Source organism: Eretmochelys imbricata, chromosome 2, assembly GCF_965152235.1.
Source record: "Eretmochelys imbricata isolate rEreImb1 chromosome 2, rEreImb1.hap1, whole genome shotgun sequence".
In the NCBI taxonomy this organism is placed as follows: Eukaryota; Metazoa; Chordata; order Testudines; family Cheloniidae; genus Eretmochelys; species Eretmochelys imbricata.
In genome coordinates, this window is record NC_135573.1 from 76,025,189 (window position 1) to 76,052,968 (window position 27,780).

The following is a 27,780-nucleotide window of genomic DNA, read 5'->3' on the forward strand; positions in this document are numbered from 1 at the left end:
AGGGGAAAAAATCATCCACCCCCATTCATGGAGTGGTGTGAATAACTGGAAGTCACAGAGCTAATTACATTTAAATTGATTTACATCCTTGCGTCCTTGTTCTTGGAAGAACACTTTCAGAAGCCTTAAATTACTCTTGAGTATCTGTGTAAAATTATTGAAAAATGAAAACTTCATTTGCTGAAAAGACCTAAATCTCTCTCTTCCCTCCCCGCCCTCCTCCTGAAGGTTATAGTCTCATTACACATTTTACATCTGATCATAAAACATTCACTTTTGAAATTGTGCCCATGTAATTGTGTTATGGTCACACTAGTCTGTTCTCAGTCTTCAAATTTGAAACTTGTTCATATTTGTTCTAGGAAAAAATGTTGAGCCTCTGTGGATGGTGATTAGGAAAGATGAGAAGCTTGAACATTGAAAATATACCTCCCTCAGATCATAATATAAAATATGACTAGCTATGTATGTGTATGGTACCACGCAGAGTTCCGAGACTGGGTGTGGCTCGCAGCAAGCCACAAAACTACAGCAAGTACCATTCCAGTGTAGGTGAAAGACAGTATATAGAAAAGGGAACACTTTAATTAAAAAAACAAAAACTGTAGCGCTGAATAGTAAAAGAGCTTTGTGAATTGTGAGTACTATTCTCCCTCCAGCCTTTTAGAGATAAGGAAGTTGGTCATGGAGATTTTGTTTCTCATTATTGTGTGCTTCTCGACAAAAGTGGAATCTTTTCTCCTTTCTAAATTGTTTAAAAAATTGTTATTGTAAAAAAGATAAAATAACACTCTAAAGAAGGTGATGATTTTTTGCCCTTAATACTATTCATTTGAAACTTGGCTTATAGGAAGGATGGTTTGGGTTTTAATAAATACTTCCAGTTTGCAGTTGGACTGGAAAAATAATTAAAAGGATATAACCAGATAAATTCTTATTCAGAATTAAAGCTATTACTCAAAGTTTTACCCTTCCTATGGGATTAATGCAGTAGTCTGAATACTTTAAAATATTTTTTGCTTATATTAAGTAGTGGTTTGAACAGAACTTATGAGTCTTTGAGACCCAGTTTGTATGGATTTACAGGCCTGAAGCTGGAGAAATTCTTCCATTGGAACAAACTGGGGTTTTCAATGGTGGTGTGACACAATGGGAAAGATCAGGCTTCGTGTTTATTCACTGGGACTGCTGTAGAACTCTGATCTTAAAGAAACAAAACTTCCCTGTTTCTGCTGGCTGCTGTGAGAGGAGTAGGGGGTAGGTAGTGCAATGGGTGCCAGCGTGAGTTATACTTGTGTTTGTCAGCTGGATTGTATCCAGCTCTTGCAGGAGAGTTGAGGACTGAGGGGGTGAAAGCTTGATTCCTAAAATAGTTAATACACTGTGTGACCATAAGCAAGGGGGGATCAGGCCATTACAGAGATAAGTTACTCTGAGGTCTCCTATCGGTGCTGCAAGAAGTTTTGTTAGTGATTCTGTAGATGGCATTCTTCTCATTTTGTTCAATACTGAACTGCAGGGGGTTGGGAGCATTGTCGTTCGAGGTCTTGTCTCTCAGATGTGATTTAAAAATTTGTTTCAACTTGACTAGTTGTGGCTACTAAAGATGCTGTTGAGTATGTTGTCTCCCTAAAAATATAGGGTTAGCTGTGGTTTCCCAGCTAAATTTCTTGATTAGATTCTGTCTACCTATGACTCCTCTGCAGTTCTGTCTGGATGCTGCATTTCCCACTACCAGTTGTGTAGTGCTGCTTTCTCATTTAGTCTAGCAGTGCTTGTATTTGAGGGACTGGTAAAGTGGGGTAGTTCAGAATTTAGAGAAGGGGAGTGAAATCCCATTTGGATTCTATTCCCAGCTCTGCCATAGATTCAACTACAACATTGCATACACAGATTCATTCTGTCAGTTTGAGTAAATCACTTAGTACTTTAATTTTGACACACCAATAATGTTGCATGCTGGGAACAACATTGTACTATAAAGCGGGGGTGGGTAAACTACGGCCCGTGGGCCAGGTCTGGCCCGTCAGGCCTTTTAATCCGGCCGTCAAGCTCCCGCTGGAGAGCGGGGTTAGGGGCTTGCCCTGCTCCGGTGCTCCTGCCTGGGAGCGGGGTCAGGGGCTTGCCGTGTGGCACCTGGAAGCAGCTGTACGTCCCCCCTCCAGCTCCTATGCGTAGGAGTAGGCAGGGGTCTCTTCGCACACTGCCCCTGCCCCAACTGTCACCATTAGCTGGGAACCGCGGCCAATGGTAGCTGCAGGGGTGGCGCCTGCAGATAGGGAAGCGCGCAGAGCTGCCTGGCTGGCACCGTGCCCCTGCGTCGGAGCCGTATGGGGGCATGCCGCTGCTTCTGGGAGCTGCGGGGGTGGCATCTGCAGACTGGGCAGTGTGCAGCAGACCTGCCTGGCTGCGCCTCCGCCTAGAAGCTAGAGGAGGGATGTGCTGCTGCTTCTGGGAGCCGCTTGAGGTAAACACCGTCCGGAGTCTGCACCCCTGAGCGCCGCCCCAGCGCTGATTCCCCTCTCCTCCCCCCCCACCCCGCCCGCCGAACCCCTTGATCCCAGCCCAGAGCACCCTCCTACATCCCAAACGCCTCAGCCCCAGCCGGAGCCCACACATACACACACACACACCATCCTCCAGCCTGGAGCCCTCTCCCACACCCAGAAGTCATTTCTGGCTGCACCCCAACCTCCAATTTTGTGAGCATTCATGGCCCGCCATACAGTTTTTATAACCAGATGTGGCCCACAGGCCAAAAAGTTTGCCCACCCCTGCTCTAAAGGATCCTTGCAGACTTCTTTGCAGGATATGCTTCCTTGGGTAGGCTCTGTAGATTTCCATTCCTGCAAGTTAGTTGCTGTAATTGCAAAAAGAAAAGGAGTATTTGTGGCACCTTAGAGACTAACAAATTAATTGACAGCTCCTTCCCTTAATCAACTGAAGCTGCAGGTTGGTGCCTTTCTAATATGCAAATACAGTACTTGATCTACAATGCCTTTATTGAAACTATCTTTTGGAGTGGTACAAGAGCTTTCAAATGTTGGGGGCCCTTTTATGCTCTTTCCCTTTACTCTCCTTTTTTAGCTAAGGCCAGTGTATACAACCTTCTGATGTTTTTAACCTTTCATCATTGGCTTCTGGAAGTTAGTAAAGGTTTCTCTCTACAATATTTCACAATTTTCATAGGGTGCTCTGTTAGCAAAAAAACAACTGTCAGTAATGGACCTTGACCTTGTTGCAAAACAATTGTTCTTTGTCAGTTGCATATCTCAACTTGGCTTGGTTGTTGGCTGGATGATGGCATCATGGTGTGTGTCTGTGTAACCTACTTGCAACATTAGTACTTATGATCCAACCAAATATTTGTAATGGGTTCCCAAGACACAACATTGAGTACTAACAATCTGGGTTTTCTTGCGATTAGAACACCATCCATTTAAAAACTACCCTTAGCACTTGCTGTAACACTAAAGATTAGAGGGGAGCCAGAGAAGATTTGTTTTCACCCAGTTTTATTACTGTGTGTATTTGACATGACTTTCCTCATCATTTACCTTCCCTTTTTTTTTGTGGTTTTTTTTTTTTTGTTTTTTTTTTTTTTTGCCAAAAGAACAGAGAAGACACACCTTTCCTTTAAAAAACACAAAAGTGATTGTAAAACCTCAAAGTGATTGGGGAACTTGGGGATGGAGGAGCAGGTGTGGTACCTGAAACTACTCGTAAGAAGTTTGTGTGTGTGTGTTTGACTAGATTGCAGGTTGATGGTGTTAGCTTTAAAGAAAGCACTGGGGCTGTGATCCAGCCGCCACTCCTGATATTCTCCATTAATAAGAACCAAGTGTCTTTAAAGAAAATGCCTGAGTGTTAATATATTTGAAATAAACCCAGTTAGAATGATAGCTTTAAATATTTGTGGATTCTACTGAAAATCTATTGGAAAGACATTAAAGGTGTGAATAATACTGCAGAAAGCTTAGTTACAAACAAGTCTAAGATATACCCACAATTTACATCCCATACTCTCTGGATCTCTGTCTCAGAAGGTCTTGGTATCCTGAGGATGAGAAGGGGAACTATTTTAACTAATGTTACCATGAGATTCCTTAATCATCCACTTCTTTCTTCTGACACTGATGACCAAGTCGGACGATGATTCTGTCAGGCACTCCATCCTAGTTAGTTCATTTCAAATTAAAAATTAGAATAACCAATGCGGAGAGATTTTTTTTCCCATGTGTTGCATAATTAGATTAAAAAAGGACTTTCTCTTATTGCTCCTGGAATTTAAAACCTTCATTCCTTTGAAACTGTTCCACGGTAGACTTAAATGTACATTTCAGTTTTTCAGCACTTAAAATCCAAGTGTGATGCCTTACAAAAAAGCTTCTGTGTACAACTAAATTTCTTTATTTGCCCTGTTTTCCATTGTCTGAAATAAGAAAATGACAGAAACAGAGAGGGAAACGAAAATCATAGCCTGTCAAACTTGTTCAATTTGTTTCTTCTATGCTGAGAGAATTGTTCCCAAAAACTTTCCCACCTGCCCCCTTACACAACTGTCCTATTAGGTGCTCTAATGTCTCTTGGCAAAAATAAATTCTGATGTGGTCAAAGAACTGAAAACTACAGTGGTTTGAAATCGAATACATGAGTGACAAAAAAGCACTGCTGGTCTGAGCAGCCAGTAACAGTTTTAAAGGCTGCTATCTTGTGAGCTACCAGAACCAGAAATGACACACCATTGGAGAACTGTGAATCCTGGCTCCGGAGGTTCACAAGGTATTGAAACTTTAAAATAGTCTCATAAAACCTAGTAAAACTAATACCTGTACTTTCACTGCCCTCTTCCAGCAAAGTCTGAGAAGGTGCTGAGTCTCAGGCTGCTGCTGTGCATGCAGTGACTGCTTATGCACTCAAAAGGAGCCATGGCACAGAACAGCTGCTATTGAAAGTGCACCAGGAACAACTTATTACAGCAGCAGTTTAGGACTTAAAGTAAGTGTGTGTGTGTGTGTGTGTGTGTGTGTGGTGTGTGAGAGAGCGAGCGAGAGAGCTATGATAGAGGCACAGATATTTAATTTTTGTGAAATTATTATAAATGTGTACATTAACAGTCAGTGACATAGCAAAAACACTGAAGGGGTGGGAAAGAATCTTAACTAATTAGGTGAACCCCCCCCAGTAACATCCCATACTTATAATCACTCAGTGCTAGAAACGGTTGTTGTACCGTTACACATACTTCCAAACACTTGTTCAGTACCAGTGACCAGAAGGCAAAGTCTCCAATTCTTGTAGTCCCAAGTGTCAATTGGAGTTTTTTCCACATTGCTATGGGTATTATTCTTCACAACACCAAATGTTTTAATTCCCTCCCCACATTCAAATACTTGTCAAAATGATATCATTCAATCAAATTCTTATTACAACTTACAGTTGGAATATTCATCACATTTTACTCTTAAACTCTTCCTTGTTCTCATTTTAAATCTCTGGAATATGTTTGTATGGAAGGAATATGATGTGCAGGCTGTCAGTGCTGTTGAGATTAGATCCATTGGGTACTGGATTAAGCAAAAAAACAAAAACAAAACCCCTATGGTTCTATAAAATTAAATACTGAATGAAACTTTAATGCCTTATTAAAGTGCTTCATTTACATAACTGATGTAGTTTTTGGCAGTGGGTCCCAAACTTTTTCTCCCCCCCTTTTTTTTTCTAGGCTTTGCCTGGAGGGATTCTCTGATTTGAATCTGATTACCCTGTAAGGTATTTACCATCCTGATTTTACAGAGGTGATCTTTTACTTGAATTAAAATTCTTCTTTTAAGATCCTGATTGCTTTTTCATTGTTCTTAAGATCCAAGCGTTTGGGGTCTGTGTTCACCTATGCAAATTGGTGAGGATTTTTATCAAGCCTTCCCCAGGAAAGGGAGTGTAGGGCTGGGGGGGGAAGACGTCTCCAAGTGGGCTCTTTCCATGTTCTTTTGTTTAACACTCTTGATGGTGGCAGCATAGGGTTCCAGGACAAGGCAAAGTTTGTACCTTGAGGAAGTTTTTAACCTACGTTGGTAAGAATAAGCTTAGGGGGTCTTTCATGCAGGTCCCCACATGTGTACCCTAGAGTTCAGAGTGGGGAAGGAATCTGTCCGTGCTCCCCTCCAAGACTGCGGTCAGGAGCTAGATCTAGGGGTTCATGACTGGGGGCTAGGCTGGGGCTGGGTGGTGCTCCCTGCCCGCCCCCACATGGGGGCTGGCCTGGGCCCTGCTTTGCCCCTTTGAATGTTCCTCCGTGCCCCCCACAGTATGGGGAACACTGGTCTATGGTGTAAATTGGTAGCAAACTGTAGTGCTGACTTTTTTTAGTTTAAGATTTTGATCTTATCAGAATTAAGCAGGAGAACAGCTTGCATGTTCTCACTGATATTAAGAAAAATCCTATCCTCTTAATTTTAATACTCAGACTTCACAAGAAACGTGCATTTCTTTCTCTCCCAAAATCTAAGCTTAGAAATGGAATTACTCAATCTTTTTTTTCATATTAGTAAAAAAGTAATCTGAAGGAATAAAGAGGCACCTGTTCTACAAGGGAGAAGTTGCTATGGTAATTCAGTATAACTGTGCCATAGAAATAAAACATGATACATTGGTAACATTCTCCTAGCTCATGAGCTGGATGGGAAATAAACATTGATTAGCCTTTGGCTAGAAAAGACTGTCATGCTGTTCTCATTTGTGTGCTCTTTTCCAGCTGTTAAACCAAAGCTGGGAAGTTTGTGTGTTTTGAAACATAGTAACTATCGTTTTAATTATAGCTGGAGTTGATATTTAAATGGCAAAGACTATTTTTTTTCTCGATGAGACATATTGAACTGCTTCCAAATGGCTATATGCTACTGTGCATCGTAGAGATTTTGACTGTTCTACCGTACTCTGCAGTTTCATGGTAAACCTACCACCAGAATATCACACTTTCTACATTGTTTCCATCCCCCATGGTAATAAGATCAGAAAAGAGCATGTCCTTCAGTCTTACCCTTAATTTTGCACGAGAGCTCACAGTATCATGTCAATTAACATTTTAGAATTGAATATGTTGGCAAGTTGACAATCTCCTTTGGGATTCTATTCCACTGCTCAGTTGTTTTGTACTACGGATTTTTTTTAAACTTTCCCACCATCGCTTACACCAAAGCAGCTCTCATCAATGCAATGTTTTAAAAACACTGGCAAAGCTCCTCAAAAACAACAAGGAGTCTGGTGGCACCTTAAAGACTAATAGATTTATTTGGGCATAAGCTTTCATGGGTAAAAAAACACTTCTTCAGATGCAAAGCTCCTGTGGCTGTCAACGCCAGTTCACTCTTGTTTGGTGTAAGCAACAGTGAGAAATCTTTGCAAAAAAGTCTTATTTTAGACAAGGCCCGTGAAGAACTTTTTTCCTTATTTTTTTCTGTTTATAGCTATAGGCCGCTGTTTGTTGTCCTGAGACTGTAAGTTGCCTTCGCTTGAACAGGTACTGAGCATCATGTGGCCCCTCCCTCTTTTTTTAGACTCCAACTTCAGCTCCCCAGAATTCATTTTGTTGAAATAAATCATACTTCTTATTTTTTCTTGCCCTTTCTATACTTTTCTCAACCCTTTTTTTAAAAACAAATTTGATTTCTTGCTGATTGGACTGGTCGGGGGATTGATAATGAGGTATAGTACCTTTCACATTGGTCAGTTGAAGTTCTAGAACCAAGTGAGCAAAACCTGCCCATAGACATGTACATACAGCTCTTGTTGACTTCCATGGGAATTGCACCTCCATATTTAAGGGCAGAATTTGGCCCACTGGACAAAGATGGAGGCCATCTTCCCAACACAGGATTGCACATTAGAGCAGCTCTGTCAGTCAGTATTGGCTCAAGAGTTGTTTGAGGCATGAGAATTGACTGTTTCAAAAGAAATACCTATTTGTGGTTAAAAAAATAGTAATCAGTGTTGCTGATTTGTAAAGATAGGTCTGAACCAAATCCCACATCCAGATACCCCCAAACTATTTGAACTTGGATCCAGACTTTGCAGCTTGAGTCTCTCTACTGATCATTAATTGGTAAATTCACAGCTGTGCACATTTCTTGGGTATCAAGAGATCAAAGAGGAATAACAAATTAAGTAGGCACCCTAATGCTAGAGGCTGGTCAAACACTGACTGACATGTGGACCCACCAATGAAAGGAAGTATGGATTTTGGGTTTAGCATAATCTAAGATTGTGTCTAATTCTGTTGCTCTGGGACTAGAATATCATAGGTAATGAGTATGGTATAAATACCTAGATATGGCATGAAGTCTGCCCAGAGGAGGTTGAAGCCATCCAACAGGGCTCACAATTTATTCTTTATCAAGAGGCATATAGTCAGCTTGTACAGTGCTGTCAGTTATTTGGGTTCACAATGTAGGGACGATTTTAGACCATGAGCTGATGTTTCAGCTTTCTTGTGAGAAAGTAAAAACGATTCTTCATTGTAGGAATAAAAACATTTACAAGCTTCAATGTCTTCAAAAGAAGAATAAGGGATAGTTCTAGGCTTGGTTTCATCTTGGAATGAAGACAAAGTGCTTTCTTCAGAATCTTTCTGCTGGAAATATGGTATCTGGTTTATTTAAATGGTGTCCATTACCTGTCTCCTTTTCCAACACACTCTCTACCTCCATTTAAAATGTTTCCAGAATAAAAAAAATTAACTTTTAAGGGGTATAAATTTTTAACCAAGATGACCAAATGTGGCCTTTTAAAATGTTTAGATTCTTGTAGCTCTGTATTTTATTTTCAGTGGCATATTTTGGTAAGTGAATGAGTCATGTTGATCTTCCTATTTTGTAAGTAACTTGAATGTCCGTTTACTAGTGCTTGTTGGGATTGAAAAGTGGTCATCTACAGTGTGTGTAATGGGCAAGAATGTTGTTTTATGAAAGTTAATGGACTAAAATTTAATTGTTAAACTAGAGCAACCCCATTCACTGACTTTTAAGAGTAGGATGTGGTTTTAACTACTTCAGCAGATATATAGATTATATTTACTAAACTCACTGAGTTAAATAAAAGCATCTGCTCTTGCACAGTAAAATGATGAAAATATTTTACAGGAATGCGCTGTTTGCCTTTTTGGTAGGATCCATGAAGCCATACAACTCGACATAAACACGCATCTGCCCACTGACCCCAAATCCTTAGTATCAAAGAATGGAGTTCATGCTGAGTATATTCCACCTCAAAAGCTTTAGTTTACAGTTAAAATTGTTGGAGGCCATTTCCTAACGCAATCACTTAAAATCGAGGAAATTCAGTTCAGGTAATGAGCACATCCACACCAACTTCCAATGACATGACTGGCCACTGAAACATCCTAATACCCAAACTCTCACTTTCAGCTCCAGCATATGACCAACCACGGTGCTCTCATCCAATTCTGAACAATTGCACTCAAACTTAAAACCTGATCTTGATGTGAGATCCTGCTGCCAGTGGATTTGTGACTGACTGTGATTTGTGAAAAATGTCCAGGTTTATGGATCTTGGGTAGCAGATAGACTACACACTAGGGGTGTGTCTGTGTAGATTTGTTCCTGTGCTCTAACAGGGAGTCGCTTGAGCAGATGGTGTAATTTCTTTTCTGGAAAACGTTCCCTCACTGTAACAGACCTTGGGAGGCAGGCCAGTCCTCGCTTACAGACAGCCCCACAACCTGAAGCAAATACTTACCAGCAACTACACACCACACCACAGAAACGCTAACCCAGGAACCTATCCCTGTAACAAACCCTGTTGCCGCCTCCTGTCCCCATATGCACTCTAGCGGCACCATCAGAGGATCCAACTACATCAGCCACACCATCAGGCGCTCACTCACCTGCACATCTACTCATGTGATATATGCCATCATGTGCCAGCAATGCCCCTCTGCCATGTCCATTAGCCAAACCGGACAGTCTCTAGGTAAAAGAATAAATGGACACCAATCAGACATTAGGAACGGTAACATACAAAAGCCAATAGGAGAACACTTCAATCTCCCTGGACATTCAATAACAGATTTAAAAGTAGCCATCCTTCAACAAAAAACCTTCAAAAGCAGACTTCAGAGCGAAACTGTAGAGCTACAATACATCTGCAAACTCAACACCATTAATTTGGGCTTGAATAAGGACTGAGAGTGGCTGGGCTCACTACAAAAGCAATTTTCTCTCTCTTGGTATTGACACCTCATCATCAGTTATTGGGAGTGGACCACATCCACCCTGACTGAATTGGCCTTGTTAACACTGGTTCTCCACTTAAGGTAACTCCATTCTCTTCATTTGCCAGTATATTTATGCCTGTATCTGTAATTTTAACTCCATGCATCTGAAGAAGTGGGGTTTTCTACCCATGATAGCTTATGCCCAAATATATCTGTTAGTCTTTAAGGTGTCACTGGACTCCTCGTTGTTTTTGTGGGTACACGCTAACATGGCTACCCCTCGAATACTCTACACTCCTAGTCCCCACCCAGTTTTAATTAATACAGTAAACATTGACAAATCGCTTCATGAGAACCATAAAGGAAACAATTCTTGTGTGTCTGTGTGTGCGCTTTGCCGAGTATATCTTTTTTTCATACTGTATAAGGATGACCTCTGCAATTCCTGATCATTACACTCAAGCTTTTTACTTGTGTATTGTTTTGAAATAACTTTGAACTCTCAGTGACGGAAAAAGATGCGTTAGATATGCTTTGTACTGCCTTCAAATGTCATGCACTGAAGCCAGTGAAACTGGTAAAATACCAGTTAATTCCATATGGGCATGATCATTATATTTACTGAAGGACTAAATAATTGCTTGTTGCCAATGACTATAAAAGCATGAATTTAACCAGCTGAACTGTAAGTTTGCCTTAACCAGAAATTTGAATCTATTATTGGATGTCTGCCTGTAAAATCTTCTTTTTCAAACACACCAATTCTAATTTGCTGTGTGTGACAGAAATGTTTAAAGAGAAGTTTTGTGTATGAGCCGTGAGCTTGTGATCAGAATGGGCAAGGTATCAGAGTGGGGTGATTCTAGAAAGGCTGTGTGTGTGTGTCTGCATGTGCACATGAGGTTCTTCTGCCAATTACCTGACCTTACTTCAAAAACATGGTGGGACTGGAGGTCATTCCCCTGCTGTGGAGCAAGTATGCCATTTCCTCCTCAGACTCCCTCTCATCCTTCTTACTTGCTCAGGAACAACCATGCTGCAGGAGAGAGTGCTATAGTGAAAATAGAAGAAATTATGTTAACTAAAAACAGACTCCGTCTGTTCATTGGAATGTGATAAATGTACCATTTAGAATTCAGTTCTGAATACCAATCCTTATTTTGAAGGCACCTTTTCTCTCTGGACTTCAAATGGTGAGGTCATACTAGAATTTTACCTTCTCATCGATAAAGTAGCAAGTACTAAAGGACTATTTAATCGAGTGGAGAAGGGCATAACAGGAACTGTAAATTGAAGCCAGACCAATTTAAATTAGAAATGAGGCACACATTTTTAACTGTAACAAATCGGAACAAACTATCACGGGAAGTAGTGGATTCTCTATGTCCTGAAATCTTAAAGACTGGATGTCTTTCTGGAAGATGTTGTTTAGTCAAATGCAAGTTATTGGGCTTAATACAGGAGTAAGTGGATTAAATTCTGTGACCTGTTTTGTACAGGAGGTCAAACTAGATTACCTAACGGCCTCTTCTGGTCTTAAATCTATGAATTCACACAGAACACATCTTTTAAAAAATGTGTAGGTGGGTGGTATTTTGATGGAATGGGAGCATGAAATGCGGCAGGAATAGAACAGATGGTGGCCATTGCAAATGGAGTATTAGAAGTTGCCTGTTACTTTACATAGTCCTGTTTTCCTGTATCTCCTTTGTGGAGGGTCTCAGCAGGGAAAATAAAAACAGTTTGAGATGGTGAAAGTATGAGAAGTTCTGCACTAATTATCTGTCTGGAAGAACTTGGAGGATCCAGTTCCAGGAGTGGAGAGGGTATATGAGCTTCTGTAGTAGTTGATGGGATTATGTATTTCCAAACTTGACAGCAAGTCCTCTTTCAACCTTGCTTTTATGAAAGATTTTTGGCCATGATTGGTGGGGAAAGGGGAAAATAAAACGTAAAATTGTTGGTGTTTTTGCCCCACAATTCCTGGCCTATGTAGGTTACATATCAGTCTCTGATTACTTTAAAGGCATTGTAATAGACAGAATGAATTTGCCTTAAGGCTCTTTCCTGTGCTTTAAGTAGAAAGACTGAATGTGATTTGAAGATAGGTAAGAGCAACATTTTCTGTAGGAGACAGAGCATGGCATATGGACTGTCAAATACACTGTAATGTAAATGCTATGGCCACAGAACCCAGTGTGTGAGGTATTGTAATGAAGATATCTTACCTATAGACTGCTTTGTGGGGTTTTTTTGTTGTCTTTTTTTACATTATGGGGTCTATTGCTCTTTGAAAATTGTATTGCACCTGCTTGAATGGCCATGTGACATGACTCTCACAGGCGCCATGCATGCCAAACACTTCTGTCCTGACCAGCAATAGTGAGTGGCACGTGCATCTGAAATTCAGCAGGGACACCCAAAGGAGATGTAGAGGCTGGACAGTTTTATGGGGGAAATGAAGTGGGAGTGTTTTGGATGGGCTTGATAGCTGCCAACGGACAAAGGAAGGGCATCTGGCAAAACCACGTAAGCAAAGGTCGGCTTTACATTTCTTGCTGACCTTGAGTTTTCATTTACTTCAGCATCAGAAAATTTTGGTATAAAGACTGCAGGATTGAGCCTCAACTAACAGGAATCGCCAACTGGGCAGTGAGTGGGAAGAGAGTAGAATGACTAAACTGAAATATCTTCCCACCCCCAGGAGTATATCCAGTGACCTGTTCACCATAACTGTTATGACTGCAAATTCTTGTAGAACAGTCTAGAGCTCAAAATGGAAGTCATCCTCTGAATGGACTGAACCTGTGGGAGGAGATATGCTAATTTCGGATGTTAATGTTATAAGCTCAAAATATCTTTGCATATAGGAATAACTGACTTGTTACTGTCTGTAAAGTTTTGTGAAAATTATTTGGTATCTTCTTATCTAGGACACTTAACAATGTGGTACTGTGTCTTATTTCACGTATAACTTGTTTTATCTTTGTCTGTGATGCCTGTTTAAAATGTTTTCCTAAATAGGATTAAAGCAAGCATTAGTGCTACAAAAGTATCTGAATACATTATTTAATGTAAATGACAGATGTTTACCAACTACATCTGTATGTATAAAAAACTGAGATCTGAGTTTAGATTTCTATGTGACTGCACCATGTCCTGTTCGTCTATCCTCAGAGGCGTGTGTTCCACTGCTATCTTTTTGATCAGAACATGGATCCACTGCAGTACTGTGCAGTACAATAGGAGATACTTGATTAGTCTTATAAGTGCTTCTGCTCTTCAGTGTGCAGAATTGTGCTTGCTTGTATTTTGTGGTTGAGCATATAATTGCGAAGGTGGATGACGAAATGAACCTTTTTGTTTAGCAACAAAATATTTTGGTTGTGTAACTCCATAATTCTCAATAGCAATTAATGTTGATTTTGTACAGACAATTCCAGTGTGTTCTTTAATAAGGCTCATCTTTGTGTATGGGGTTGGGAAGTCTTCCCTTGTTCTGTTCCCTCTCACCACTTGCTGCAAAACCCCCAGTAAAAGGTATGAGTAAGCACACTGGTTATCTCTGTATTTTGAAAATTTAAAATGTCATGTGCTTCTCATTAAGGGAGCTAAATAAAAATAAATGGAGGCCAAAAAGCCTGCTCATTCTAGCTTTCTTCATAAGAGCCCTAGAGTCGCTGCTGAATAACTGAATCACATTTTTCTAGAATTCATATACTAGTGTTTAATTTTATTTTATTTGTAAGAGTAAATTGCTAAACGAAAATGTATAAGATTGTAACCTGTCTTCAGAAACTTTGCTATTTAAGTTGGCTAAAATACTTAATTGCTGCAGTAAACAGTAATGCAGAATAAATGGCTTTAAGTTGTGTAATACAGAGTTAAGTATTTCTTTATGCAGTGAATCTGATATAAAATTACATCTGTTTTGCAGGAGACCCTGTAGAAGGCCTTCGAGAGAATGATTACCTTGTGATTCATTCATGCCGGCAGTGGACAACAATTACAGCTCATAGTCTGGAGGAGGGTCATTATGTCATAGGGCCAAAGATAGAAATCCCTGTACATTATGCAGGTAAAGCTATCGTTGATTTTTAAAATAAACTATCAAAGAAAATGAATTGCCTGTCAATTACATTGATCACTTCTTTGCTTGGCAGAGAGAAGCTAGATATCTGATGTTAGAGTGATTGTGGCTGAACCTTGTAACAGTATCTGAGAGCATAAGAGGAACTGAAACCATGCCCAGGGCTACTGCTTTAGATTGAATGCATTTGTATTTATTTAGGTAGCACGCTGGTAAATCACATAACTATTTAATAGAGCTGTCAAAAGATTAAAAAAATAATCACAATTAATTGTGAGATTAAAAAAAAATTCATGATTAATCAGTTTTAATTGCATTGTTAAAAAAATAACAGAATATCCATTTAAATTCAGCATGGAAGCATGTCGTCTGGAATGGTGGTCGAAGCATGAAGGGGCATACAAATGTTTTGCATATCTGGCATACAAATACCTTGCAACATCGGCTACAACCATACCTGTTCTCACTTTCAGGTGACCTTGTAAATAAGAAGTGGGCAGCATTGTCTCCCATAAATGTAAACAAACTTGATTGGCTGAACAAGAATTAGGATTGAGTGGATTACTAGGCTCTAAAATTTTACATTGTTTTGGTTTTGAGTGCAGTTATTTATATTTATATATAAAATTGTACATCTGTAAGTTGCACTTTCACGATAAAGAGATTGCACGTACAATACTCGTATCAGGTGAATTGAAAAATACTATTTTTACAGTGCAAATAGTTGTAATAAAAATAATATAAAGTGAGCATTGTACACTTTGTATTCTCTATTGTCATTGAAATTAATATATTTGAAAATGTAGAAAAACATCAAAAAATATTGAAATTGGTATTCTATTAACATCGCAATTAAAACTGCGATTAATCATGACTTTTTTTAATCTAGTTAATTTGTTTTGTGTTAATCACTTGAGTTAACTGCGATTGACAGCCCTACTATTTAGTAAAATAGGATATAATTTTGGAGTATAATTAGTTGCCAGTAGTTATCATGTGAACACGTTAACAATATTTCATAGTATTTTTGAATACTTTTTTAGTAGTAGCGCAAGTGAAATAGGACAGAGATGGAATAAATTTTACACTTAGCAGCATATTTTCGTGGTAGGGGTTTATAATAGTACCACAGTAACAGCCAGAGAGTGATAGTATAATGCTATGATTTTATAACTCAACGGCAATACCTTCCTGCTACAGACGGCATTTAAAGTCTGCTTCTTTTACTGTTACACATAAATGTGGTATAACTAATTAATATCACTTCCAAGTTACTTTCTTTGTGGCAAAGACTGTTTTAGTGCTATTTTGTATTACCTAAGAATTTGCTGTATTTTTTCCCAAATTGGACCGGATAACATGTTTAGCATTTAAATAATATCTATCATAGAAAGATATATAAACTCCTCTAGGTGGGGGGAAAAGCTGGTGGGGGCTAGGGGGAGGATGGGAAGTGCCATGGACACCTTGAGTTATAAACACTAAAAATACGAGAAACAAAATTGGAGCCACATTTTCCTTTTCTTTCCTATATTGTGTTGACTAGATTACTGTCCTTTTTGTTAACACAGTCTTTTTGGTTCACTCAAATACATAACTAACGTAATAAAAGTATACTTAGTTGTGGAAGAGCTCGCTGGCATTAAAGCAAAAAGTTTTGAATATGAAAGACTTTCAGCAGTGATATGCTATATCTCAATGATGGGACTTACTCTAGTTTTTTCCCCATTTCTATTTCTCCTTGGAGTTTGGAAGCTTAATTTAAAAAGCTACATTTATATTCTTCAGAGTGAAGGCACATAAAGTATATCATAATGTGTGGCATTAAACTTGTTTAGTATAAACAGTGTTTAGTTTATGCATACTAACAGCAATCTGATAGATCCCCTCACTGCCTGAGATGTAATGCTTTGGCCAAATAAACACTTAGCTTTCTACATGCTGAATGTGTGTTCTGGAAGATGGTGAACATAAAATTAACTAATTTTTGGCACAAAAGAGTGTTGACATCTCAAGGGGTTTATTGATGCATGATTTATTACTAGTGATGTCTTTTTGCAGTAGTTAACTTATTTCCTGTTTTTCCTTGAAATATTGATTTCATTAATTCTGAATTTGAGGTTAGGGTTAGATCCTAATCTGTTACACTGGCATGAATCCAGAGTCACTCCACCCTATGTAGTAACTCCAGATTTACATAGATGTCACTGAGATAAAAATCTGAAATAATTAGGCTATACTCCAAGATCCCACAGAAATCTAGTTTTGCATAAGGACTCTATCAGTATAGGATGTGTCTAATACCAACAAAAAAGTGTGTTTAATATGCATAATACACTTTGCTACCAGTAAAGAAACCATCACAGGAAAAACAAAACACTTACTAGAAAAGTAAAGCCATCTTTTTCCCTCCTACTTAAGTGTAATTCATTATATTGTAAGCTAAACATAAACATTAAAATGCCTTCCATGGGTATAGAAAAGTTCTGATGAAAAACTAAATACCAACTTCTGAATTTTACCTTAACTAATGAAGAATTTAAGAGCTTACTCTATATGAGGTGAACATACACACTTGCTGGGTTCTGACACTGTCCTGAAATAGCTTTAGACATTAGTTAGAAATTATTTTCAAAATATGCAATGTTACAGGTGATGATGCACTGGGAAAGAAGAACTTGTGTAAGTGTGTGTGTAGCTTTTTCTCAGAGAAGTTTTCGTAATCTACTGCTTGGATGGTGTGTTTACGTGGATTTAGTGGCAGCTTCTCCACGCTAACGTACTCAACTGCCAGCCCTGATCCAAATGTTACTAAAGGGTATGGTCTTCATCTGTAGTTGGTGTTGATGTGTACTGGAGGTATATTTACCTACTAGCCAATTTATATAAAAAATTCTGATTTGTATTTGTAAAAATGCCCATCACTTGGCAGGTTGTTTGCTGTGAATTTACACCATTTAGAGTTGTCTTAATGGCCACTCTAAAGCTAGCCTCTGAAGGATTAAAAATGTCTGTTGGTGCTTTTTGTTATCATGTGATCTAAATGTTGTACTTCTATAAATCTTGGCCATCTAATGCTTTGCTGACTTGTTTTTTAAATGAATGCTGTAACTTTAAGCTCCTATGAATTGGGAACATGCAGTGTGAACACCACACTAGCATTTTGATATTGATTATTATTAAAATTTTATACAAGACCTATAGAGTTCCTTTGGTTGTTAAAATAGCAATTTTTTTTTTTAAGGGTGGAGTGGCTTTTTCTGTCCAAATTATATTAAAGTAATTTGCATCATGATCTTTGAGTGCAACTACTGAATGAGAAGGGTAGGTTGAAACTAATTTTATTTTCCTGGATTATAGGTTTAATTACTATGAGACTATCATTCGTATACATAACTGCTAGTATTGAGCAAGCATTATTTTTGCTACCCCCCTCAAAATGAGGTACAAACACTGTTTTTTAGAAAGTTAAATATTAATATTTATTTAACTCAAAGCTTTTTTAGCAGGATGGAAATGAATTATCGAATGATGACTCCTGGGTTTAGCTCTACTGTCCTGCTGACCATCACTTCCAGGGTTTTTCCACTGCTTCAGTGTAAATATTCTACTGTGGATGGTTACAAGGTTAGATTTTTTGTTGGAGAGGAACAGTTAAGTATGACACAGCTGTAAGTCTGTGAGTGTTCCCTTTTGAATACTGTTTCCAGTCTGCTTCCCTGTAGAGTAAAAGCTAAAGTTAATGTAGCGTCTAGTTCAATTTTCATATAATTAAAACAAAATGGCTAATGTGATCTGGCTCCTAAAACAAAAGATAAGTCTTCACATGGATGTTAAATGAAGGGTGGGTCAAAATTAACATTTTGATTGTGAGTTCTGTCTTAATGTGTATGAATAGAATCTGGCTTCATGAGAGTTTAAAGATATTAGATTACTCGGTATTGGTGTTAATTTGCTGTCTAGTGTGTATGTCCTTTCCCAGGGTAATTGGTACCCACCATCTTATTTCATAAACGAAACCTATCAAGGAGGCACCCTGTTGTAAAATAGCTTTATAAATGTTTAAAATACACCTAGTCCTAGATGAACACCCTGAACAAATGGACATCTGTCTCTGTAGCATCTTCAACTGATTGTGTGAATTATGCATGAGCCAGGCTGGAAAAATTAATAACATCAGCTCAGGCAATGGTCTATAGCTTTCTGGATGTTAGCAAAAAGTAGTCTGTTCGGGGGTGTGGGGGGGGAACCTGTCTTATTATCTTATGTTGGGGCATAGGACTGAGGGACTTCAGTGATTAGACTTTCATTTTGAAACAAAAGGGACTCTGGAAATGGAAAGCATGCAGAAGCAGACTGCAGTATACTGCTTCTTATCAACATTGATTGCCTTCCTCATCCCCGTCTGTGGTGGTCCCCTTGGAGTCGGTCGGAAAGGTGAATTTTCTTGTTTAATGAATGATGGCTCCATAATCAAACACTTTGATCCTCAGTGTGCTACACACCGGCACTTTACATAGGCTTGAAAGGGAGTATGTAATACTGGCTGCTGCATGTGCTCATTTGTCCCTGCACTGGCTATACAGGCTTCTACTATCTTGGAACTCCTTTAGGTGTCTTTTTGCTCAAGAAGTAGAGGCTTTTTGATGCTGAGGGTCCCAGGTTCAGTCATTGCTGATGACCATAATGTGTCTGTGTGTGGTTCATTATACCTGCATGTCTTTTCTTTGAAAGTCCCTAGAAGTGGACACGTTACTTAGACTTGTCATTCTGCAGGCATTACATGTGGAGCAAGGACTTCAATAATTCTAAAAATTGACAGAGCCATGTGTGTGGTGGTGTTGTTTTTTCTTTAAAACTAACAAAACAAAACTTTACAGAACAACAAAGACGTTGTGGGTAAGTATAATACAATATAATACGTGAAGGGTGTGGAGAAAGCCAATAAGGAAGTGTTGTTTACCCCTTTGCATAACACAAGAACTAGGTTCACCCACCTAGTGACATTAATAGACAGCAGGTTTAGAACAAACATAAGGAAGTATTTCTTCACACAACACAAAGTCAACCTGTGGAACTTGTTGCCAGAGGATGTTGTGAAAGCCAAAAGTATAATTGGGTTTAAAAAAGAATTAGATAAATTCATGGAAGATAAGTCCATCAATGGCTATTAGTTAAGATGGGCAGGGATGCAACCCCATCCTCTGGGTGTTTCTAACTGACTGCTGGAAGCTGGGACTGGATGACAGGTATTGGATCACTCAGTAAATTGACCTGTTCATTCCCTCTGAACCATCTGGTACTGGCCCCTGTCAGATGACAGGATACTGGGCTAGATAGACCATTCATCTGACCCAGTATGGCCATTCTTATAAAGGGGGGGGAAAAAAGCTGGGGGGGAAAGAGCTAGGCAGGGAAGAGAAACTTATGTTGAAGATAAACAAGATAAACTGGAGGGTCATTTAACCAATTATGCCTCTGCCCCCACCCCTTTGCTGTGACTTGCCATTCAACCTAATCTTGCAGAACAGGAACTGTAGGATTAAAAAAAATTATATCTAAAATGTAATATAGGGTCTTAAATCAGCTGTACCTAGGTGACAGCTTGCTTGCCTCATTTGTTCTTCCGACTACCATGTTTGATGAGTTTCCTCCGAGCAAGAACACTCCTCTGAAGAGAGATGTAAAGCAACACGTTTTAAAAACTAAACCTTTTTTAAATTTTCTCTCGCAGCTTGCGGGGATACCTCCTTCTGCATATGAACATACAGATGGCAGCTATGATGTAACTAGTAAAGAAGAAAACACTTTCTAATTTTTTAAAATAAAAGAACATCACATTCCAGGGTGTGTTACACTGTCATGTATTTTGGGTGTTGGAAACATTCTGCCTTTGACCTCATGCCTCACAGCATAGTGGAGGTGTGCAATTATTGCACTATAATAACACATGCCCTGTCCTGTTGCTTACCTACATGTTTTGATAGCTATGAGAGTCTCTCTCTTAAACAAAGCAATGATAGAAAAATTTTAAACTGTGTCATGTGAGCCTTTGACAGGTGAGGTGGCTGGGATGAATAAGTCAGAAACCTCTTTGCTGGTTTAGTAGGATGTTGTTGTATGGTAGAGCTAAAGCTTGTTAATACTAGTTAGACTTATTAATCATGGCCGAATACCTCATAGGCTTGTGTTGCTCATTTGTTTCCTGCTAATGAGGATGATGATACTGGCTAAGGGCCCTCTCATAAGTGAACTTGCCTCTTCAGTTGTGGAGCTGGAGAGCTCCAAGGATATGTCTACACTGTGTTTTAAAACCCATGGCTGCAAATCTCAGAGCCGGGTCTACAGCAAAGATTCCCAAACTGTGGGGCATGCCCCCTTAGAGGTGTGTCAAGGAACTCTGGGGAGAAAGGGGGCGCAGCAGGGCCGGGACCAGCCCCCATAGGGAGCAGGGAGGGAGCACCACCCAGCCTCTCTCCGTCCCCAGCTGCGTCCCCTTCACCTAGCCCTGCAGCTGGCCCCGTCTCAAGCCTTGGCATGGCTCGCTCCCACCCCCATCTCTACTCCTGGCCGTGGCCCCTCTCCTGCCCCCAGACCCATCCCCAGTTGCAGCACCAGCTTCTGCCCCCTAACCCCTGTCCACGTCACTCCCGCCCCTCCCCCAGCAATTGAGGCCCAGCTTCCAGCCCCAGCTGTTGGGGGAAGGAGAACAGGGATAAGGGGTATATGTGTGTGTGTGTGTGTGACCTTCAAAAGTTTGGGGATCATGATCTACAGACTCAGGCTTGTGGGGCTTGCCCTATGGCACTAAAAACAGCTATGTAGTTGTTTTAGGCTCGAGCTCTGCAGGTTTCAGATCCCAAGCTCCTGCCCGAGCCCAAATGTCTACACAGCTGTTTTTATCGTCCTAACACAAGCCTGAGTCTTGCTGTTGTGATTTTAAAATCTAGTGTAGATAGACCCTAAGACTCCTGTGATCTGTGGCTTTGGACGCTACTCCTATTTCTAAATGACAGGTTTCAGAGTAGCAGCCGTGTTAGTCTGCATCCGCAAAAAGAAAAGGAGTACTTGTGGCACCTTAGAGACTAACAAATTTATTTCAGCATAAGCTTTCGTGAGCTACAGTGAATGCATCCGGTGAAGTGAGCTGTAGCACACGAAAGCTTTTGCTCAAATAAATTTGTTAGTCTCTAAGGTGCCACAAGTACTCCTTTCCTATTTCTAAAGGTTCTCTTGCCTCCTGGACTCAAATTTGTGATTTGGACAGCACTTCTGCCATACGCTGTATGGCAACTGGATCCTTGGGAATTATAAGGAAGGCACAGTGTCTTCAGACCGTGGCACTTACATACCAGCCTAGCTACTTTCTTAAAACATTTGACAAAGAGAATTATTAAATGGTCATACTAAGGCTCTTGCTTGTCCAAAGGTCACAAGGAGCTTGGAATAGAGCTGTGACCTTATCTTCCCCTCTGCACTATGCCAACCCTACTAGACCTCCACTACAGGCTAAGTATGCTCAGTGTCTCCCGGATGCCTTTAGAGGAAGGAGGGGACACTGGATTCTTCCTTGGCTGACAGTCTGAAGGTCTTCACTGCCAAAATTCAGCCATTAAAAAGGGGACCCCCCCCCCAGGACAACTTTTTGCTTAAGCTTCCCACTCTGAATCCACAATTGAGGGAAGCACCCCCTCCACCATCTCCCAAATATTCAGTAAAGGGCAGGGGCCTCTAGTGTCTAGCTATTTGGCTTTCTATGATACCAAACACTTTACTTTCTGCCCGTGGAACTGTACAGCCCTAGGTTGTAGTGACTCCTCCTTAAGAGGTTCCAAGAAAAAAGGATGAGACCTAGAACAGGGAGTAGCATTGTTGTTGTGTGGAGAGTTTATTCACATGAATTCTTCCCTATATGCAGCTGTACCACTCCCTGCCATGAAGCAAGATGTTCTGCTTCTTAATTTACTTTCTACCCTGCCTGAGATAGTGTAGCTGACACCCAAATAGCACATGGCTCTCTTGGGGCTAACGTGCCCTAAAAGGTGGCATAACTTTCAGAAAGAACAGTGCCCCAATGCAGTATTTTTAATACATGACGTGTACCCGCGCACCCCCGCCCCCCAAAGTAAGTAAATGTGTGCCACTTGCAAAAGACACTTACACATCTGATGGCCCAGTAGCCAATGCTGTTCTGTGGAACGCTACCTGTGATGTTGATCCCTGTTGGTTTTAGTGCCATTTTGAAGACTTCACAGTTGCTAAGATTTTTCTTGGAATTAGTGCTGATAAAAGTACAGTCACAGACATGTAGTCATACATAACTGTTAAGAGAAACATACAATTATAATAACTCTATTTTAGTTTTTTAACTCAAATATTTGGTTAGTTGCATAAAGGTCCATGAAAATCATTTATCCATTCCTCCCCAGAAGCAAAGTAAAAGTAAAGAAGGTACAGGTTTGGGGTGGGTTTTTTAGTTGCTTCTGTAATTGAAGAATCAAAGAGCCCTGACTTTCCAATAGTGGTTGGCCCTAATTTAAACATTTCTGTAACCTGAGACTTATCTTTTCCTGATGCTCTTTGGGGTTCTCTCTTTCCCTGTGCTTCAGCAGACAGCTTCATTCTTGTATCTTCTCTTGGGAACAAGTGTCCTGCACCCACATCTTCTTAATAGACTGTTCAGGTAGGTATCCCGTATGATTGTAGCCTTAATACCTCATATTAAAGTCTGAGATGAATTAATTTTTCTGTTTGAAAACTAGGATTCCCAGCTGGGTTTTAAAAATAGTTCTCTATGGAAAGCAGATTAAATGTCCCAATGAAAGCCTTCAGCTCCTCCAAAATCTAAATTTTGATTGAGGGCAGATGGAAAGAGAGACAACTAAATTTCTAGCCTTTCTAATTGGAGAAGATAACTGGCCAAACATGGAGTTTGTGGCCAATACAGCATCTTCCTCCAGATTCTTCAGGCAGCTCTGTGCCTCTGCTGTTGCTCTAGCTTTGCGAACTTGCAGCTGGATGAAAGCTTACCAGGGTCTTGTCAGTCTTCATTGGGATTTTTTTAGATTCCTTTGGGCAGCAATAAAACTGATAAAAAATTTGGTTCAGTTTCACTCTGTTGCTGCTTAGGAAGGAACAACAAGACATATATTGAGGATGACGACTTAAAAATAACGATCGAGGAAAGGCTAGAGTAGCAGCCCATCCCAGCAGCCAGGAGCCTGGGGGAAGGGTTGGAGAGGAGTGGGAAGTATTTTCCTTCCCTCACTCCGGTCCCAAAGGGAATGATTACTGGTTTTGGTGAAGCTGGCAAAAATGGTAGGTATTACTTTCTCTGCAAAACGAGAATCCACAGTCTCCTTTTATAGTAGGCAGACAACCTGTTCTTTGGTTAAAAACTCTTGCTATGTCTTCTTTCCTTACAGACAAATATTATGGATTGAAGATGCATATCGGTAATGAAGGTCTAGGTGAACTATTCATAACTAACTACAGTGTGTGTGTTTATCAGGGTAGGAAAGAAAGCAAACACTACTTCAAACGAAGCTCTTACAAAGAATGATGTAGTAACTGGTAGGGTTCCTGTTTTAATTCAAATACAGGATCATGTAATCCTTATTTTGCTAGATCCATACTGTAGTATAGAACAGTGATGCAGAATTCTTGCAAGTACAAATATTTAAATGCTTGTTTTGGGGGTAAGTGCTTCATTGTGTGGATTTGCACATTCCTTCTTTCATCTTCCACCCTCCCACCTCTTTCTGTGTATTTTGCCTCCCTTTCAGGTTCCTCTTTTCACTCCCTTTCCTGGATTTTGGTCTCCTCTAGGTCCAAATCTATTTTTGAAAAAAGGTGGTATAGGTTTCCTATCACAGATCTAGGAAATAGTATGTAAAATCCACGTTGTTAGATTTACGTTGATTCACTTCCCGAAATTAGTTACAACAGCTCCTTCTCTAAACTAAAATGGGGAAGGGGTGGGAAGAGGTGGGGCAGGGGCAGGACCTCAGGGGGTGAGGCCGGGCCAGGGCAGTGAGGGGGGAGGTCAGTGATGCAGCCCTCAGGCCAATGTACTAGTCCTTATGTGGCCCTCGTGGTCATTTGAGTGTGAGACCCCGATGTAAAGCTAAGGCTTTGTCTACGCTGGAACTTTGTCAGCAAAACTTTGGTCGTTCAGGGGTGTGAAAAAAATACCCCCAAACAACAAAAGTTTTGCAATGAAAAGTGCTGGTGTGGGCAGGAGAGTGCTCCTGCCGACAAACAGTGGCTACACTGCTCACCTTTTAGCGTCATGGCTGTAGCCGCACAGCTGTTACTAAAAGGTGAGTCGTGTAGGCAGCCTAAGAGTAGAACAGGTGGCAGTGGAAGGGTGGGCTAGACCATGAACTCTGAGGATTTAGCTTTATTCTGTAGGACCTATGCTCTGAAGAAACGCTATCAAAGCCTACAGCATTATTTTGGTTCAAGCAGTATATACAGATTTTTTTTTTTCTTGCACTGTTTGTTTTTTTTTTCCACTCAGCTTTTTTATTATGTACGGGAATACTGCTCCTGTTATCGGGTAAACTGTAAAATACTCTTTTTGATCCCAAGGGCAGAGCAGGTAGCGTGAAGGGAAAAGGCAGCATGCCTGGGTTTGTCACATGCAGGCTCCCATGTGAGCTTGGTGGGTGGGCCACCTGGCAGACAAGCTAAAACTTTAACAGAGGCTCTATTTTGGATGATTGATGGACTTCAGAGGATAAGGAAGAAATTTAAAACTAAACCATTGAGTAAGTTACATTTTGGGAAGGGGAATCATGACAGTGGTGCCCTTCAATATTCCTCGAGTCAGTGGTTCAAAGGTCACTATGCTGTGACACTCCTCTATGGTTAAAAGAGGAAAAATGTTTTGGGGTGTCCCTCCCACGTACCCTTGAAGAAAGAGCTCCCCTTCCTTGGACATGCCAATAACCTTCAATTTTAGAACCCATACTGTATGGAACAGCTCATTGCATTCTGTCTTAATTGGTCACTACCGTCAGCTCTGCCAAAATTAAATCTGTTAATCTCTCATGAGAAACTAGAGAATGTATTAAATTCAGGACTGGCAGTGTACTTCCTTAGAATGTACATTCATTTTGGTGAGGTAAAGAAGAACAACCTCATGAAAAGTACAAATATCTAACAGAGTGGACTTGATTGCTGGAAATCAGGGATGAAACTCTTATGTAGGAAAAATGCTGTGGCTGCTTAAACTTGTTAAGTCTGACAGGCTCAAAATACAATCTACTTTAATCAAGTTTTTTTTAACTGTTTATGGAGAGCAATGCTAAAATCCCAAACTTTATATGGTTCTAGTGCATTTAAAAGTCTTTCCTGCATTCCCGCCTCCCCCCACCCCACTCCCCGCCCCGCAGAAGTGCTTACATGAAGAGTCTACTGTATATTCTTGAATAGCTTTTTTTCTCTCTTTTTTCTCTCTCCCCCCCCTCACACCCCCTATCCTGTGTAAACCTTCTGCTAGTTTGCTGCTCATGGCTTTGGTCAAGGAGCATACTGCAGAAGGATATGCAGCACCAGATGTAGTAAGAGGAGGCCCTGAAACATAAATTCTTGTATCAGAGGCCCAGTCTGAGGCCCGAAGCCTGAACCAAAGTACTTCCAGGCAGTGTTAAGAAAAGCTGGGCTGTGAGCCAGAGGCAGGTCCCACTCACAGAAGTTGGCAAGAAAAGGTTGTTAAAGCACGTGCGCGCACACATGCGTGCACGCACGCATCACACACGCACACATAAGTGCTAATGAGAGGAACTTGCACCAAGATGACATCAAAACACTCCACGGACATAACAAGGAACAGGCAGGTGCATCTTAAAGACAGAGTCAAAAGGACATCATGATGGATAGATTCGTTTGAATTATGATGAGTAATCTGTCCTGCAACTGTATAAAAGTAGGTCCGGGAGCGCACATCTTTGTCCAGCCTAGGGGGCAATGGAGTGTCCCGCCACTGACTGAACTGTGTCCATTGCCAGGGAGCACAAATTCGTAGTATGCCCTGTAGAGTCTATAGGGAACTATTACTGTGCTTCGTTTGACAATAACCTGGCTTGGGTTCCTTCATACCTTACTAGAGTCTGTGGTTTTTGGGGGTTCTCTCCGGGTCTGCTGTATCAGCTATCTGCGCAGAGTCGGGGCAGCACACCGAGGGAACACGTACGCAGCCGACTGTTACCATCGTCGAACAAGAGCAGAGCACCACACTGGTAGCTACTGACAACACCAGACACACAGTGCCACTAAATGAATCACCTTCCATATGAAGTGCATCAGAACTACATCTGGAAGCAGGGCCTGGCCAGTGTTTGGATGGGAGACCTCTGAGGAAAACAATAGGCTGCAATATATATTGGTAGAGCTTTGGTGGGTAGCGCTCTTGAGTCAGAACAGGACCAATGCTCTAGCACAGTGCTAGATGGGGATCAGAGCTGAACTCAGTGCTGCTGGAGGTGTTTCATATCAACTGTAAATAAATAAATAAATCCCAACCTCTGTGGTTGTTAAAGATGTGGAGGAGAATCTCACTCTGAGACTGAGTGCTGCAGGGGCTTGCTGTCTCTCCCAGCACAGGAGTAGGGATGACTAGGCTGAATGGAACTCACTGAAAACTTGCGAGGAAGGAGTGAAGTTTGGTAAGATTTATGCACATCAGTCTCTTGGTTTAACCCATTTATCAGACCACTGTGTTTGGCTCACAGTTAAATGGTACTGTATTTTGAAAAGGCTGAGCTGTCACTGTGTATGAAGCTCCCAAGAGAGAGTCTCCTGCAGTGACCCAAGCCAAATGGGCCGTGCAAACGGAGCCCCAGTGAGAAGCAGATGCTGAAGCCTAGGGACCCAATCTAGGAGTGAGAGAGTTGTGAGACTTCCCTCAATTCCTCCGTCACTAGGAAAGGTGAACTCATAAGAGACTGCAGAGGGGGTACAGGGCACAGAATGCCCATTGATTCATGACAGGAAGCATTTAGGATGAGAAGTAGGGTTGCTGTGTGGTATTAAACAGCTCTAACTTTCTCCAGACGTGGCTGTGGTGTTTGGTGGTGTAGTGATCCCTATTACATGGTATCAGATTTCTTTTTAAAGCACTTTGGTGTCCTTCAGGAGGAAGGTTGCTATAGAAATGTGAGCTTTATATTTATAGAGAACTATGAAAATAGAATGAACTAAGACAGAGTTTATCTCTCTTTAGTCCACCAGTTCTGAAGTCAATGTCTTGTATCAGGCTGTAAATAATAAACATACTGGCCTGATACCAATCAAATGGTGTATCTGTCGGGGTCTTCCTGAAAATACCCTTTTTTTATATATATAAAAAAGAGGGCTTAATGATACACTTCAGGTTGCAGAAGCAGGGCTTATATCTCTGAGCAGGTGCCTGTATCTATGCAACTACACTTATTTCAGTGGGACCCCATCCAGG

At 40.7% G+C, this 27,780-nt stretch overlaps 1 protein-coding gene across 2 annotated transcripts in view; it reads left to right on the top strand.

Annotated features, from left to right (window-relative positions):
- GAREM1 (GRB2 associated regulator of MAPK1 subtype 1) overlaps positions 1–27,780 on the top strand; it is a 124,280-nt gene that overhangs the window by 11,157 nt on the left and 85,343 nt on the right. For both annotated transcript variants that reach the window (XM_077809027.1, XM_077809028.1), the window contains exon 2: positions 14,169–14,309. In XM_077809027.1, the coding sequence (XP_077665153.1) occupies positions 14,169–14,309 (141 nt within the window). The remainder of the gene's footprint in view (positions 1–14,168; positions 14,310–27,780) is intronic.